We start from the raw sequence: 16,309 nt of genomic DNA, 5'->3' as shown, positions 1-16,309 counted from the left end.
CTATAGGATAATTAATATGATAACAGATTCTGGGCCCAATATGCAGGAGGATTTCCTACCTGGTTAAATCTCATTGAGCTTTTCAGGAAGTGATATTCATGAACACTTTACTAGGCTGTGCCATTGAATGTTTCCTTTGACTGCTATGGCATTGTCCAGGCAGAGCCAAAGCAATTCTAGAAATTATGTGGGCACTGACAGTATTTAGCTCACCGGGTGAAATCAGTTAGTAGGGTTTAAAAAAGGTTTGGATAATTTCGTACAACAAAAGTCAATAAGCCATTATTAAGATGGACTTGGGGAAATCCACTTTGTTTTGCCCCAGTATGGCAACTCTTATGTTCTAAATAGCAGTCATAATTTTGCCTGGTTATCTATACGGGTACGGTACTGAATATCAGCTGTACATGATATCACCATTGTCCTGGATTTTTAATGTTGTTGCACAGACATGACCAATCATTAAGTATCCGGGTCTGCCTTAGCTGACAAATAGCTAGTCAGCATTTTAAAAAAGCTCACCGTTGGTAGCTGAACTTTGACCCATCTTTAAACAGCTAAGGCCACATGAAGTAATAAGTTCAATCGTATTTTGGAAGAAGATTTGTAGTGGTTTAATATGATGACAGAAGTACTGTAAGAAATAAATTATGCATTTTCTATATTTTAAAACGTTAGTCAATTTTTATTAAAAGTATCTAAAAAGTCAGGCAATATTTTTTTTTATAACTTTCTTATAAATTGTTTTAATACCTGTTCTTTTTCAGCAATATGACAGTTATTCTGATGGAAATGTAAATCCTGCATCACCACACAAGGAAATGGGCAAGTAGTATTGGCAAAGCACTTTTATGTTTAATTTTGTTTGAACTTACTAGACAGATAATAATGTAATATTAAGAAATCAGAAGAAGCAATTCAAAAGAGAACATTGAAAAAGATAATAAGTATGATAAATTTAGCTAGGGTTACCAGATTTCCTCTTTTAAAAAAAGGACACTTGGCTCTGCCCTGATCTGCCCCCAGCCCCACCTCTACATGAACCTCATGTTTCCTTCCCTGAGTTCTGGGCCGTGTCTAGAGGGCCTCCGCGCATGCATGGATGACGATGCAATGACATCACGCGCATGCATGTGATATCATGTTGACATCTGCACATGTGCAGAGGCCCTCCAGACACGGCCCTGAGCTCGGGGCCTTCCAAAACCCAGACAAACTACCAACAAATATCTTCCTACTTGGGGCCATGTCATCAATAATATTTCATGAGATTCATTCCTACCAGAATACCTGGCCTTGGTCACACATCCAGAACACAGATATGCAAATACAGGGCCACAAACTAAAAGTCTTAATATACACAAATGAAACCTTAAAGATGCCAGGCTCTGCAGTACAACACCAGAGAAATAGAATGAAATACATTTCTTCCTGAACAGTGCAAAATATAGACAACAGATGTAAATTCTGAAAATTGACACGTTTCAATCATTAAATGGAAAATAAAATCATTTCCCCTACCTTTTTTGTCTGGTGATTTTATTTTACTACTCATCTTTTCCCAATCTCTGGTTTCACTTCTTTCTTTCTGTGCTCTTAATTGGTTCCATAGCCTTCTTATCCAATTGATGTTTTTCTTCTTCATTTTCTGCCCTGTATCCATCTTTAGCATTAACTTTTAGCATTCAACTTCCTTCCATTTTTCTGCTTCCTCCTCAAATCTATCTACTTTTCCATGTCTTCCCTTCCCATCTATCCATGTGCATCATCTTCTCCCTCTTTCTTCTCCCCTATTCCCATCTATCTATAAACAGAATTTCTTCCCTTCCCCACCCCTCACATCCCTGTGCACCATGTCATCCCTCTCTGTCCCCTTCCCCTCCAACCCTGTGTCTTATATCCTTCCTCTCTTTCCCTCTCCTATGGTTTGACATCTGTCTTCACTCTTTCCCCATCTTATGGTCTGAGATCTTTATCCTCTCCTTTCCATCGTCTGGCATCTCTCTCCCCTCCTACCTTACCCTTCTCCCCCCTTTGTGGTCTGGCATCTCTCTGTCGTTCCCTTCTTCCCATTCATCCACCTTCCTTTCCTTGGTCTGACATATCTCTCTTCTTCCTTCCACCCCCTTCCCCATCCAGTGTTCTGACATCTCTCTCTCTTTTCCTCCTCCTGTGGTCTGGTATAGAGAATGACACGGTGACAAAATTAATCACCGTTCCCATCCCTGCAGATAACCGCAAAAAACAATCTCGTGTCATTCTTTAGTGTTCGTCTCAACCTCAGTCCTTCTACGCCAGCAATTTTCAATGCAAGGCTTGAAGGTCAGTTACTGGGCCCATTCATACCCTTTCTTCTTAAAGAATGTCATGGAGATGGTTTCCTGTGGTTATCCGTGGGGACGGGAACGGTGATGAATTTTGACACTGTGTCATTCTCTAGTCTGGTATCTCTATATTCCCCTTCCTTTTCTTCCTCTGAAGGTCTAGGGCATCTTTCCTCCCCATTCCCATCTTCTCCCCCTCCCCCCTCCCCCCATCCTGTTCTTGCTCACCTGATGCTGCTGTAACCATTCAGCTGTCATCAGCGTCGGTGAACTAAACATGCTGCTTTTGACGACCAGGAAGCTTTTTCTCTGCAGAGAGAAAGCTTCCAGATCATAAAAGGCAGCATGTTTAGTTCACTAACGCTGATGACGACCAAAGAGTTACAAAAGCGCCAGGTGAGCAAGCACAGGATCCCGCGGAGGGGGGGGGGAAGGAGAAGGGAGGAGGACTCCAGATAGGTGCACAGGGTGTGGGGGGGAACTGGAGAGGGAGGAGGGCTCGGATAGGTGCACAGCTTGGGGGGACGACTGGAGTGGCATAAGGGGGGGGGGGGGGAGAAGGAAGAGGACTCCAGATAGGTGCACATGGGGAGGAGGAGGACTCCAGATAGCTTGAGCTGCTGAAGGATTACTAGATGTCCTGTTTCCTTGCACAAAACATAGAAACATGATGGCAGATAAAGGCCAAGTGGCCCATCTAGTCTGCCCATCCACAGTAACCATTACCTCTTTCTCTTTCCAAGAGATACCACTTGCCTATCTCAGGCCCTCTTGAATTCTGACAGAGTCTGTCTCCACTACCTCTTCCGGGCAGCTGTTCCATGCATATACCGTCCTTTCTTTTAATTTTATTTCTTTATTAAATTTCAAATTTTCATGATCATATCAAATCATAAACATAATAGCTGTACAATAGAAATTCTAACACTACAGTTATTTAGTCCCCAATACTAAGGAGAGGCGGCGATATCAACGGAAATTTTATACAATAAATTTTTTTAAGAAAAAGATGAGAGCCTTACTAAGGGCTAAACTTTCTTTTCTTACAAAGCTTGTGCCTAAAGATCTAATGAGGTAGTAGAAAAAACAACTTTGCCTGCTAAAACCTGTGAAAATTTACAAAGGGACCTGAACAAACTAGGGGAGTGGGCGACGAGAAGGCAGATGAAGTTCAATGTAGAGCAATGTAAAGTCTTGCATGTAGGAAACAAAAATCTGAGGTACACAATGGGAGGGCTGGTAATGGGAGAAAGTAGCCTAGAGAAGAACTTGGGGGTGCTGGTAGACAACACAATGAAACCGTTGGCACAGTGCGCAGTGGCCTCTAAGAAGGCGAACAGAATGCTAGGTATTATCAAGAAAGGTATTACAGCCAGAATGAAAGAAGTTATCCTGCTGTTGTATCAGGCGATGGTGCGCCCGCATCTGGAGTACTGCGTCCAATATTGGTCGCCGTACCTTAAGGATATGACGATACTTGAGAGGGTTCAGAAAAGAGCGACGATATTGATAAAAGGTATGGAAAACCTTTCATATGCTGAAAGATTGGAAAAACTGGGGCTCTTTCCCTGGAAAAGCGGAGGCTTAGAGGGGACATGATAGAGACTTACAAGATCATGAAGGGCATAGAGAAAGTGGAGAGGGACAGATTCTTCAAACTTTCGAAGACTACAAGAACGAGAAGGCATTTGGATAAATTAAGAGGTGACAGATTCAGAACCAATGCTAGGAAGTTCTTCTTCACCCAGAGGGTGGTAGACACCTGGAATGCACTTCCAGAGGGCGTGTTAGGACAGAGTACGGTATTGGGTTTCAAAAAAGGATTAGATGTTTTCCCTAAGGAAAAGGGGATTGAAGGGTATAGATAGAGGATTAATATGCAGGTCCTGGACCTGATGGGCCGCCATGTGAGCAGACTCCTGGACATGATTGACCTCTGGTCTGACCCAGCAGAGGCACTGCTTATGTTCTTATGTTCTTACTTCCTGAGCACCAACTTTCCTGAGCACCAACTTTCCCTCCAACCTGCTTGGGTTTCACCAAGATCAAATTGATACATCCATTACTGGACAACATTCATTTTGGTGCCTCAAATTTTAGACCTGTTTCTGGGTATATTTGACCTGCTAATGCCAAAAATGGTGCTAGTTTTCTCCTATCCGATCTAGTTTGTGACATACAAAACATGTGCCATATACCACTCTTCACACTGCTCGCCCATTAAAAAATCAGGCTATTTTAATGTAGTGTTTAAATTGATACCTTTTAAACATGAAGGAAACATTAAAAATGAAAAGAAAAGTGTGCAACATGAAAATCTACTTATTTCAATCAAAAAGCACAAGTTTATGATACAAACTTTCCAGTCATTCGATACCTAGGAAGCTCCTTTAGTAAGATTTCTGAGAGTGGGATCTGCCAGGACAGTCCTGCATAAGATTCCAACAATAGTCTGCCATCATGTGTACATCCCATCTTCATTGGTATCTGACGTCCACTTTTTTTATGTCTTGGTGAAATCTTTCACCTTGCTCTTCGCTTAAATCACCAAGGTTCTCTGGAAAGCGATCTAAGTGACTGTGCAGATAATGGACTTTAATATTTATGTTACAGCCAAGCCTGTTGAAATGAAAGAGCATATCCTCTACTAATTGTTTGTAGTTGTCTGCCTTCTTGTTGCCAAGAAAGTTTTTCACAACAAAAACAAATGAAGACCAGGAACATGATTCAATTTCATTCACTAATGCTATGAAACGTGGGTCATTTATAATTGTCTGATCTATGGACCATCAAAAATTCCTGCCTTTTCTATGTAAAATTCTATGTAGCTTTTCTATGTAAAATTCAGGTAACATATGTGCTATGTATTCAATGAACAAACTGTATTTATTCAAAGCCTTTACAAATTGTTTCATCAGGCCTAGCTTTATATGTGGCAGTATGATGGCAGTATGATTCTATCTTGTGCGCTACCAAAGGTTCATTGATTACATTTTGTCCTCCAACAGCAATATATTCCCTCGGAGGCTAATCTTTTTTTGCCCAATGTTCAAGTTTGGTTCTACTATTCCAAAGGCATAAAAAGCAAGGATACTTTGTGTAGCCACTTTGTTGATGAAAAAAAAATTAACCATCTTCCAAGTCTACACAAATCACCTATTGATATTCTTGGTAATTTATCTTTTCCAAGACTAAAGAGATGACTTTGTACTCTTCTTTCATCCTGGTGGAATGACCGAATGGAATAGAACTGTCAATGAAAAGATGCCACTCACTTGGGTTATATTCTGAAAGACCCATTTTCTTCAGAAGGTTTCCGATTCATTTCAGAATACTAAGTTGTTGTCTTTGGTAAAGAATGGCAGCAAGTCCTTTTCTCTCCTTCGATAAAATGTAATTTTTGTTCTAGGTTCACCTATTTTCACCAAAATCATTTCACCGTCCTTGTACAATCCATCATCCTATCCAAACTCGATTACTGTAATGCCATTTATTCATGCCTAACAAAAAAAAGTCTCCGCAGACTCCAGCTTATTCAGAACACTGCAGCCAAGCTGATTTTTGCTAAACGCAAATCTGATCGCGTCTCCCCACTACTTGCCAATCTTCACTGGCTCCCAGTGCTTTCCAGAATCCATTTCAAATGCTCCTGCCTAGCTTTCAAGATCATTCACGGCATCCTTCCACCCCTAATCCCTCTATCCTTCCTCGCCCTGATGCCTGCCACCACCAGATCAGCCCACAGACATAAACTATCCTTCCCCTCTCTACATGGCGTATTCCACGCAGGCAAACTGGGAAGATCTCTCCTCTCCAGAATCACAGGCCTCTGGAACGATCTCACTGTCCCGCTGCGGAACCTGAGCACCCTTCAACTATTCTGAAAACAACTGAAAACTTGGCTATTCTCTAACATATAGCATCTCTTCTCTTGCTTACATCCCCTCTGTTTATATGCTCTTGTAAATCTGTTTATATGCTCTTGTAAATTTTCCTTTTTAAGCTTTGTAAACCGTGTCGAGCCCCACCTCCGTGGAGATGATGCGGTATATAAACTTAAGGCTTAGTTTAGTTTAGTTTGAAGTACATTCTTGGCAAGCAATTCAGAAGACTCTTTGGAAAGATTTAAGTCCCTGATCAGATCACTATTCTTTCTGGTCAAAACATTCACTATATGAAATTGTTTGTGAATCACTGTCACTGCCCCCACTTTCTTTATCTTGTGCATTATCAGACATGCAAGACTCGGGGGTCACATGATGATTAGCACCTGAGCGGACATCAGGGTGCTCAGCTCCGCTCTACTTTGCCTTATTACACTGATGTGTTTTTGCTGATAGAACCTTGGTAAATACTTTTATGAAAGTATAGAGGCTGCTGTAATTGCCCGGGAGCCTTTTTTTTCCTTCAGTTATCTGGCCTCTTTCTGATCCGGCTTGGCTGGTATGCTGGTGAAAATGACAAACCTGCACCTGTGCGCTCTAAGATGGTGACAACCCAGGTGAAGGAGACCCTGGAGGGGGACACCAGAGGAGGTCATGCAAGTTTCCATGCGGCATATGTCGCAACCATTGGACGACAAACTGGCAAAGCTTTACACCTCCATGGAAGATGTTAAGAATGCTATTGCGGGCCATGCCTCACAGATTCAACACCGAGAGGAACGTGTGTCAGCTCAGGAGGACCACACACATTCCTCGGAGGGTCAGCTGACAGCAATGGAAGATTGAGTCCACCTTCTCATGGAACATGTGGAGGATCAAGAAAATCATGCTCAATGGAAAAACATCAGAATTGTAGACTTACCTGAGAGTGTCAAGGACGCTGATCTACATTCTTTTGTGGAGGCCTAGCTTCCCCAGAATTTGGACCTGCCTGACAGCGAAGGGCCAGTGGTTGTGGAGCATGTGCACCGTGTGAGACTCTGGCGTGAAAATGATTGGGCAGCTAAACTTTGGGCTGTGCTCGCTTGCTTCCATAATTATGCCATCAAAGCTAAGCTTTAAGACTTGTTTAAAAAAAAAAACAACCGCTCACTGGATTATGCTGGCGCTAAAATCCTGCATTTTCAAGACTTCTCCCAGAAGGTGGCTGAACAGTGCTGGACCATGACACCTTTCTGTTCACAGTTGTTTTCCAAAGGGATTAAGTTCACTCTTCAATATCCAGCTAAGGTCCGGGTTATGCATGCCGGGTTATGCATGCCAACCGCTCCTTTACTGCAACTAAGCCAGAAGAATTGTAGCGATTCTTGAACAATCTTCCCCCTCCTCCCTGACTGAGCTGTAAGAGTTGGGCAGTTCTTTGTGGACCTTTTGGTGGTCCTGTGTACAGCCGGAATCTGTGTTCCAGATTGCACCTACTGTTTTTGATATTTTGACTTTACCCTCGGATGTGCTTTTCTGTTGTTCCTCATTTGTTCTTGGGGGGGCGTTTCTTTTTAAGTATTTGAAGGATGGTCTGTTTGTGAGCCGTTCTGAGCAGGGGGAGCCCAATATCCAGGGCCTGATATGTACTTTTGTTTTTGATCACTGGCTGCTTGGCAGGAGTTGGTTAGAATCGCATTGTCTGGGATCCTCCTGCAGATGTTATTATAGTGGTTGATCGGGGTGTTACTCTTGGGCCGATAGGAATAATAATCTTGTCATTTTAGTATTATTGTGTGGCCGGGGGGTAGGGAGTGGGAGCGGGAGTGATTAGATGGGATTTGTGGAGGGGGGGGTGACTGAGTGTGGGGGTGGTGTGTTTGGGGGGTTGTGTGAAAGGGGTGAAGCTTTGGGAGTTCCTGGTGGCTGGTTGGAAGGAGGAGTTGTGTTGTCAATTGGGAGGAATAGAGAGGGCTATGTTGTGGGAGTTTATCTGGGACTTACTGCCTGTATTTCTTGGGTGCAGCTTTGTCTCAGCTGGGAGGCCAAGGGCAGTGCTCAATGTCCTGCTTACTCGTTTTTTCGTATGCTATTTAATATTGGGTAACTTTTGAGTGGCCTTCTTGAATGTTGCTGGGCTCCACTTTCCAACACTCCAAGGTAATGAGTTACTGCAAGAAATTGAAAATTAATGTACTACTCTTGTAGGACACCTATCTCAACCCAAAGGAGCATGATGAACTGCGTAGAGACTGGGTTGGGGATGTAGTGTTTGCTTCAAAGTAGTGAAGACCCAGGGAGATTGTGAAGATCTGCAACGTGACATAATCAGGCTTGAGGAATGGGCATCAACATGGGAGATGAGGTTCAACGTGGATAAGTGTAAAGTGATGCATGTAGGTAACAAAAATCTCATGCACGAATATAGGATGTCCATGGCGGTACTTGGAGAGACCTCCCAGGAAAAAGACTTGGGAGTTCTGATCGATAAGTCGATGAAGCCGTCCATACAATGTGTGGCGGTGAAAAGGGTGAACAGAATGCTAGAAATGATAAAGAAGGAGAACACAAACAGATCGGAGAGGGTTATCATGCCGCTGGACCGGGCCTTAGTGTGCCCTCACCTGGAATACTGCGTCCAGCACTGGTCACCATACATGAAGAAGGACACAGTACTACTCGAAAGGGTCCAGAGAAGAGCGACTAAGATGGTTAAGGGGCTGGAGGAGTTGCCGTACAGCGAAAGATTCGAGAAACTGGGCCTCTTCTCCCTCGAACACAGGAGATTGAGAGGGGACATGATCGAAACATTCAAGGTACTGAAGGGAATAGACTTAGTAGATAAGGGCAGGTTGTTCACTCTCTCCAAGGTAGGGAGAACGAGAGGGCACTGTCTAAAATTGAAAGGGGATAGATTATGTACGAATATAAGGAAGTTCTTCACCCAGAGAGTGGTAGAAAACTGGAACGCTTTTCCGGAGTCTGTCATAGGGGAAAACACCCTCCAGGGATTCAAGACAAAGTTAGACAAGTTCCTGCTGAACCAGAATGTACGCAAGTAGGGCTAGTCTCAGTTAGGGTGCTGGTCTTTGACCAGAGGGCCGCTGTTGCTGGGCACGATAGAACTCAGGTCTGATCCAGCAGCGGCAATTCTTATGTTCTCATAATAGTAGACAATGGAAGGTTGCTATTCTCTTTCATAAAAGCAAGCCCGGATTGCTGCGTAAAGTTATTCCAGACCAGGAAGGTAGGTTTATTATCTGGACAGGAGAATTTTTGGGTACTAAATATGCGTTTTGTTCTGTTTATGCACCTAATGTTTATTCTCATGCATTCTTCTCTATTTTGGTGGCTGCACTGAGTCCATTCCAGGATTACCAGCTAGTTATGGGCGGTGATTTTAATATCATTGTCGATCCTTTGCTTGATTGCAAATCCCGTAAATCAGGGGTGTCAATCTCAATCACATAAGGGGCCGAAATCTAAAACATAGGCTAAGTCGCGGGCCAAATTTTTTATTAAGATACTTAGGGGTCCTTTTATTAAGGTACGCTAATCGATTTAGCACGCGCTAAAGATTAACACACGCTAAATGCGCACCTTAAAAGGACCCCTCAGTCTTAGTAGAAGTATAGGGTTACAACCTCTCTAACCCCACGCCTGCTCTGTGATGTAAACAAAATAATAAAAAAGGCTTTTCCTCTCTCTTTTAGGTCCTAGTTCACGCTTGCTGTCTAATACCAGCTCTGGCAAGATATACATTTCAAATCTGACATATTGTATTACAAAACAGAAAATAAAATTATTTTTTCTAACTTTTGTTGTCTGGTCATTATTCAGATCATGTTGGTCCCAGGCTCTGGTTGTCTTCTGATAACTCGCTTGCCAGGATCTCCTGCCCATCTCTCGTTTAATTCTTTCTCCGTACTAACTATCTAACTTCCATCTCTGTCCTCCCTTTCCATTTCTCTTCCTTCCCCTGGAGGTCTGTCATCTTTCCTTTTTTTCGACTCCATCCCCGCAGCTGCAGCGATGGACACTACCATCCCCAGATCCACCATCTCTCCTTTTCTCAACTACCCTTTCATCCAGCATCTCTCCCTCCTTCCCCACCACCCCAGGGTCCACATCTCTCCGTTTCTCTTCCCAACTACCCTCCTATCCAGTATCTCTGTCCCCCCTTCACACCATCCCTTGAGTCCAACTTCTTTCCCTTTCTGTTCTTTCCCTCCCTCCATCCCATTGTCCACCATCTCTCTCCCTCTCCTCTGTTTTTAGACCCATTATTTATTCCCCTCCCCCCACCCTTAGTCTGTCATATGCATATCTCTTTGGACCCCTCGTTCTGTGTACTTCTACACCAGGCCCCCCCCCCCCACCCGAAGGCCTGCATGTTTTCCCCCTTCTTTCTAGCGTCTTTCAGCTTCCCGGTCTCACTTTCAAAGCAGACTGCAGAGGATCGCCGGTCGGTGGTAGCGATCCTAGCAGGCTGCCGTCGGCCTCCGCAGCATGTTCCCTCTGCCACAGTCCCACCCCTCCTCTGACATACGGCAGAGGGAACGTGCTGATGATAAGACCCGGAAGCCAGGATTGGTATGGTGGACAATAAGATGGAGGGAGGGAAGTCACAGACCTGAGTTTGACACCCCTGCCCTAAAACTAGGCAGAAAGGGGGAGGGGACACAGGAGTAAACTTTGTTGTTGCTCAATTAGACTTGGTGGATGCGTGGAAACAGCTCCACTCAAATGACTTTATCTATTAAAAAACACAAGGCACCAAGAAAAACATTTTTTTTGTTGGTCTGTGATCCTTGCCAGAGTCATGATCCTGGCAGTTGGGAGTCCCACATGTGAGAATATTATGTCTGCTTGTCCTCTGAAAAAGCAAAGATTCTTGCCTGTAGCAGGTGTTCTCTGAGAATAGCACAAACAGTAACTCCTCAAAAACTGCCACAAGATACTTAAAAAGATACACCACAAAGGCAGAAAAAGTCTGAGGATTCCGAGAGTGAAGAAGGCTACTCAGCCACCCCTAAAGAAAGAAATAAATCAAGTAATTACATAGAAATAAATTTAGGGGAAGGAGGCAATCTCAATGTGGAGGTCAGCGAAGGGAGACAAGCTCCAGCACTTCACGCAAAAGACAAAGGTGATTCACCTCTGCCTGCACACCATCATGGATTGCCCCACATGTGCAACATAGCAGGCATATATTCTCACTATCTGTCTACCTCCTCTAGTTGGCTTCTTAACTTTATTACTGAACTGATGGTCCCTTGAGCCAGTGTCAGGCAGCACACACAGTACAAGTACCACCTTAAAAATTTGAAGTGACAGCGCACTTGGTAGTGTCCGTAATGGGTTCCATGGATGACATTGCCCCCATGTTGACTGATTTCAGAGAATATCTACTACAGATAGGTATCTTTGCTTTTGGGTTGGAGGGGCCAAGCAAACCAATCTTCTGCCCCACACCAAGCTCTCTTACTTGTTGATGCTGTGTTGGGCAAAATATTGGGCAGACCATGACTCCAGTTGTGTACTCCATTCACAATTACCCCCTCCAATTTTTTGTCCTCACTCTGTACCCAACTAACATTAACCTCCCTGAGCATACCAAAGCCCCACTTAGGACTCTACTTTGGGTTCTCTTCTAATCTAATTAGAACATAAGAATTGTTGCTGCTGGGTCAGACCAGTGGTCCATTATGACCAGCAGTCTGCTCACGCGGCGGCCCTTAGGTCAAAGACCAGTGCCCTAATTGAGACTAGCCTTACCTGCTTATGTTCTGATTCAGCAGGAACTTGTCTATGTTTTGAATCCCTGGAGGGTGTTTTCCCCTATAACAGCCTCTGGAAGAGCGTTCCAGTTTTCTACCACTCTCTGGGTGAAGAAGAACTTCCCTATGTTTGTACGGAATCTATCCCCTTTTTAACTTTAGAGAGTGCCCTCTCGTTCTCTCTACCTTCATCTCTGCTCTCATCCCATCTGACTCTGGGTGTCCAAATGGTGCTAAAGATGCCTAGTGTTAATTTTGAGGTTCTAGCACTAAGGACACTATGTTGATACCTGGAGCCAGATGGGTGTGGGAGTTGTTGTCTCATCCCATTAGACTACCAGAAAATCCCCGGTGAGTCCCAGGGATCAGGGTTTGTTCAAGGGTGGGGGGAGGGTGTGTTGGGGAGCAAAAAGGATATGGTACGTGTGATCGGGGAAGATAGATAGGGGGTATTTATGATTGGGTAGGATTAGAATGGGGTACTTGTATATGTTTGGAGGCATAGAAAGGAAGTACTGTACTTGAAAATGTGGGATTTGTATTGGAGATCTCCTTTGTACTTGCAGTTTTATCCTTGTCCCCTTTCCTTTTTCTTTTTATTTTTTTTTCTCCTTCCCTCTTTCTTTTTATTTATTTATTTATTTATGTGAAAACAAAAAATAAATATTGTTAAAATACGGAAGTATAATAAGTATACGGAAGTATAATAAGGCTAGATTTATTTGATGCTCTCTGTGCAACTTTGGCTTTTTATGTTGCTTTTCTGCATGCTTTTGTATTGTAAGTGCATTCTGAAGTTCAATAAAAAAACCTTTTGTTTAAATTTTAAATAAAAGAATGAAGGAATCAGAAGGGAGTACTTACAGTGATAAGAAGAAATTGGAAGGGAGGTACTTGTGATGACAGGATTGGAAAAGGGGGAACTGCTATCACCATAACATCCATCTTTTTTTGACTGTTGTGCTAGTGGCAGTACTTAATGTCACCTAGGTGGCAATCATGACACCTAGAGTGCAGCATCTACTCATGCACTAGCTAATTGTAAAGAAAAAGTAAGCTTTCACAGTTGGTTATACCTTTTCTTCACTTCTGCTATGCCCATAACCCACCCCCTACCTGTGTTAAGCAGCTAGCATGACTTTTTACTGTGCTGCTATTAGCATGAGTTTAGGCTAATATCTACCGGTAATACTCGATAAAAACCACACTAGCTTCTTAACACAGCTAAATATTACAGCATGTGTATGTATATAACCTTTATATTATTTGTAAGATATAGTACCAATTAATTAAAACTAATGTCTCTTTAGGATGTCTATTTGGGAAACTGGAAAAAGATGAATTTACATTTAATTTCCATCCAGAGCCTTCATCTCAAGCATTTGGTAATGGAAAAGATGAATTTAGTTTTCCATTTTCATTTGGACAAGATCAGAGGTTATCACAAACCTCCTCTTTTAAGGGTTTTCAGTCTTCCTCACAAAATACCATGCACTTCAAATTCTTTTGAAAATATGTTTTCTTGGTTCTAAGCTTTGGCAGTGTATGATTTTGCTTTTTCTCTAAAATGTTTAAATGAAGCCATGAATCATTTTAATTATCAAAAAAAATATTGTTTGTATAGTTCTGTTGAAGCAAGCTTATATTAACATATCTAGAGTGATTAGCAGTTAAAGGCTTTTCTCAATAATTCTGCTCCATTTTATCTATTCAGCCCTTTTACTAAGTAACTCTAAAAAATGGCCTGTGCTGTCCCCAGCATGGGTCTTTACTACATGTTAAGGCCACTTTTAGTGCTGCTGGGAAATGGCCAGTTTTTCTATGTTGCCTATAATGACCATGTGCTAAATTTCTTATTAGCACATGAGCACTAACCTACACCTATTTTCTAGGAGGTAAGAGCTAACACACTAATTGGTTAGTGCTTAGCAATGTAGCTGCGCTAACCAATTAACACAGATAACACCTACTCTCCACCCCAGCACTAAAAAATAAAAATATTATTTAGCACATGAATAGTGTGCGCACATGCAAAACTACCATGGGATGCCTGAGCGCACCCCACAGTAGTACTTTATATTCTTCATTAAGCACACATTAATGCTTACCTACCACAGCTTAGTAAAAGGGCCCTTATGTGTGAATGTTGATTCATTGTATTAAAATACTTGATAATGTTTTTCTTCAAAACCAAATTATAGTGAATTATTTTTTCTCAAGACTAAAGTTCAACACTCATTGAATCCTATTTTAGAAAGGACATGAAAAGGGGAATTCAGCCATCCAAGTCATGGTATGGAGAATTCTCATAGTATTTTAAAAAGGATGAACCAAATTCAGAGCCTCGTAAATAGGTATAGGATTGAATGTGTATGGTTTCTCACATCCAGTGGGAACAGCAATTTTAAAAAGTTGCATATGGGAAATATACTTGTGCATCCCCCATCTTGCCAATGTTTGAAGGAGCAGCTTTTTAAAATGTGTTCCAGCAGCACCAATTTTCCCTCCCCCACAGCCTCACTCCAGCATCAGAACTCCTAGGCCCTCCTCCAACAATATCCAACTCCCTACCCCTAAGCATATGAACCTTCCACCCCACATGCTCCTCATCTGAATCCCCTCTCCCCACCATCTTATCGCCCTAGATATAGCCCCCACCCTTGGAAAGAAGACTGGCAACAAGAATCCTCCCTAAGGGTCTTCCCTATCAGAGCTTTCTTCCCAATCCCACTCCCAGCTCTTATATCTATTTACACAAGGGAGAAATTTCAAAAATGCCATTTACTGATGATTTAAATTTGGTATTAATGTTGAGTTTTATTAGTTCACTGGTTGAAGTCCAAAATGTTGCACAATTTAATGAAAAACAGTTTATATTTGCTGAAATGACTGTTGAAAAGTTTATATCTTTATTTTAATAAATATAATAAAATCTAAAATTGTGTAATCATTTTAGCAGAAGTAATAACTGAATTTAGAATGGTGGTTTCATAGATTTCAAATGTAGCCAGTATCCTTCCTTGCTACTAGGGAAACTCCTTGCTGAGGAACAGGACCCTACAGTTTCAGAGGCTGCAGCTTTTCTTTAGCTACAGAGTCTACTTGGATTTCTCCAGAGACAAGCAGGGGATATGCATGCACACTTGTTGGTGAAGTCCGCTGACTGAGCCTTTAAGCCAGTGCTCTCCCCTAGCTAGGTAAGCTTTTAGCTTACTGGGCATGTGCAGGAATCCCTACATCTACAGCTCCTCCCATTTAGCCTGTAAGTTTTTTCTTTGACCACTCCTGACGGATCACAGTTCTCCCCTCTCTTCTTCTTCAAAAAAGATTGCTTCATTTAAAAGATTTATTTCTCTCTCTCTCTCTCTCTCTCAACTTAGAGTAGGCACTCCAGGGAGAGGTAAATTTTTTTTAAAACCCCACTGCGTTCATTCCTCAACAATGAGCCTCCATGCTGTTGGCAGGTTCTTAGAGATTGCATGTTTTAAACCTTGTTTATTTCAGGCTTGCTCCCTCCTGTAGATTTCCAAGCAAAACCTTCAAATAATGGGAGAGCCTTCTCTCCCGTAATTAGAGGGAAGGAGCCTTTCATTGAGACTTATTGTTTTTTTCTGCTATTAGCTAACATAGTAATATGATGGCAGATAAAGACCAAATGGCCCATCTAGTCTGCCTATCTGCAGTAACCATTATCTCTTTCTCTGAGAGATCCCACATGCCTTCTTGAATTCAGACACAGTCTCTGTCTCACCACTTTTTCCGGGAGACTTTTCCACACATCTACCACCCTTTCTGTAAAAAAGTATTTCCTTTGATTGCTCCGGAGCTTATCACCTCTTAACTTCATCCTATGCCCTCTCATTCCAGAGCTTCCTTTCACTTGAAAGAAACTCGACTCATGTGCATTTACGCCACATAGGTATTTAAATGTCTGATAGGAGCACACTGTTGCGATATACAAGTATGCATCCAAGTACTTTAAAGAACAACCTTCCAGTATCACAATTTTTTAGATAAAGAAGGATTTGCTATTCTACTGAGGAATTTATGAATAAAGCAAGTGTTCTGAAACATAAATATAAAGAACGTGGTTACCCTAATCCAGTGATTTCTAAGGCTTATAAACGAGCGAGATTTAGTTCTCGAGAACAGCTTCTATAATATAAGCAGAACCCTGGAATAAATGATTCTGTAACATGTGTATTGTGATTCTCTGGTATCTCCCAGTGGCTGGGAAGGAAGATCAAAATGGCCGATGGTTCAAACTAAAAATTGTCAGATGCTAGATTGTAAAGTGTTGTTTTCACGAAATAAAAATTTAAAAGATCTTTTATGTCCT

At 42.2% G+C, this 16,309-nt stretch overlaps 1 protein-coding gene across 8 annotated transcripts in view; it reads left to right on the top strand.

Annotated features, from left to right (window-relative positions):
* C7H14orf39 (chromosome 7 C14orf39 homolog) overlaps positions 1–14,834 on the top strand; it is a 264,000-nt gene extending 249,166 nt beyond the window's left edge. For all 8 annotated transcript variants that reach the window (XM_033950799.1, XM_033950798.1, XM_033950797.1 and 5 more), the window contains 2 exons: positions 768–825; positions 13,281–14,834. In XM_033950799.1, the coding sequence (XP_033806690.1) occupies positions 768–825; positions 13,281–13,480 (258 nt within the window). In that variant the 3' untranslated portion in view covers positions 13,481–14,834. The remainder of the gene's footprint in view (positions 1–767; positions 826–13,280) is intronic.
* The last annotated feature ends 1,475 nt before the right edge of the window (positions 14,835–16,309 follow it).

The sequence above is a fragment of the Geotrypetes seraphini genome, chromosome 7, assembly GCF_902459505.1.
Source record: "Geotrypetes seraphini chromosome 7, aGeoSer1.1, whole genome shotgun sequence".
Classification (NCBI taxonomy): domain Eukaryota; kingdom Metazoa; phylum Chordata; class Amphibia; order Gymnophiona; family Dermophiidae; genus Geotrypetes; species Geotrypetes seraphini.
This window is presented reverse-complemented; position numbering and strand designations above follow the sequence as displayed.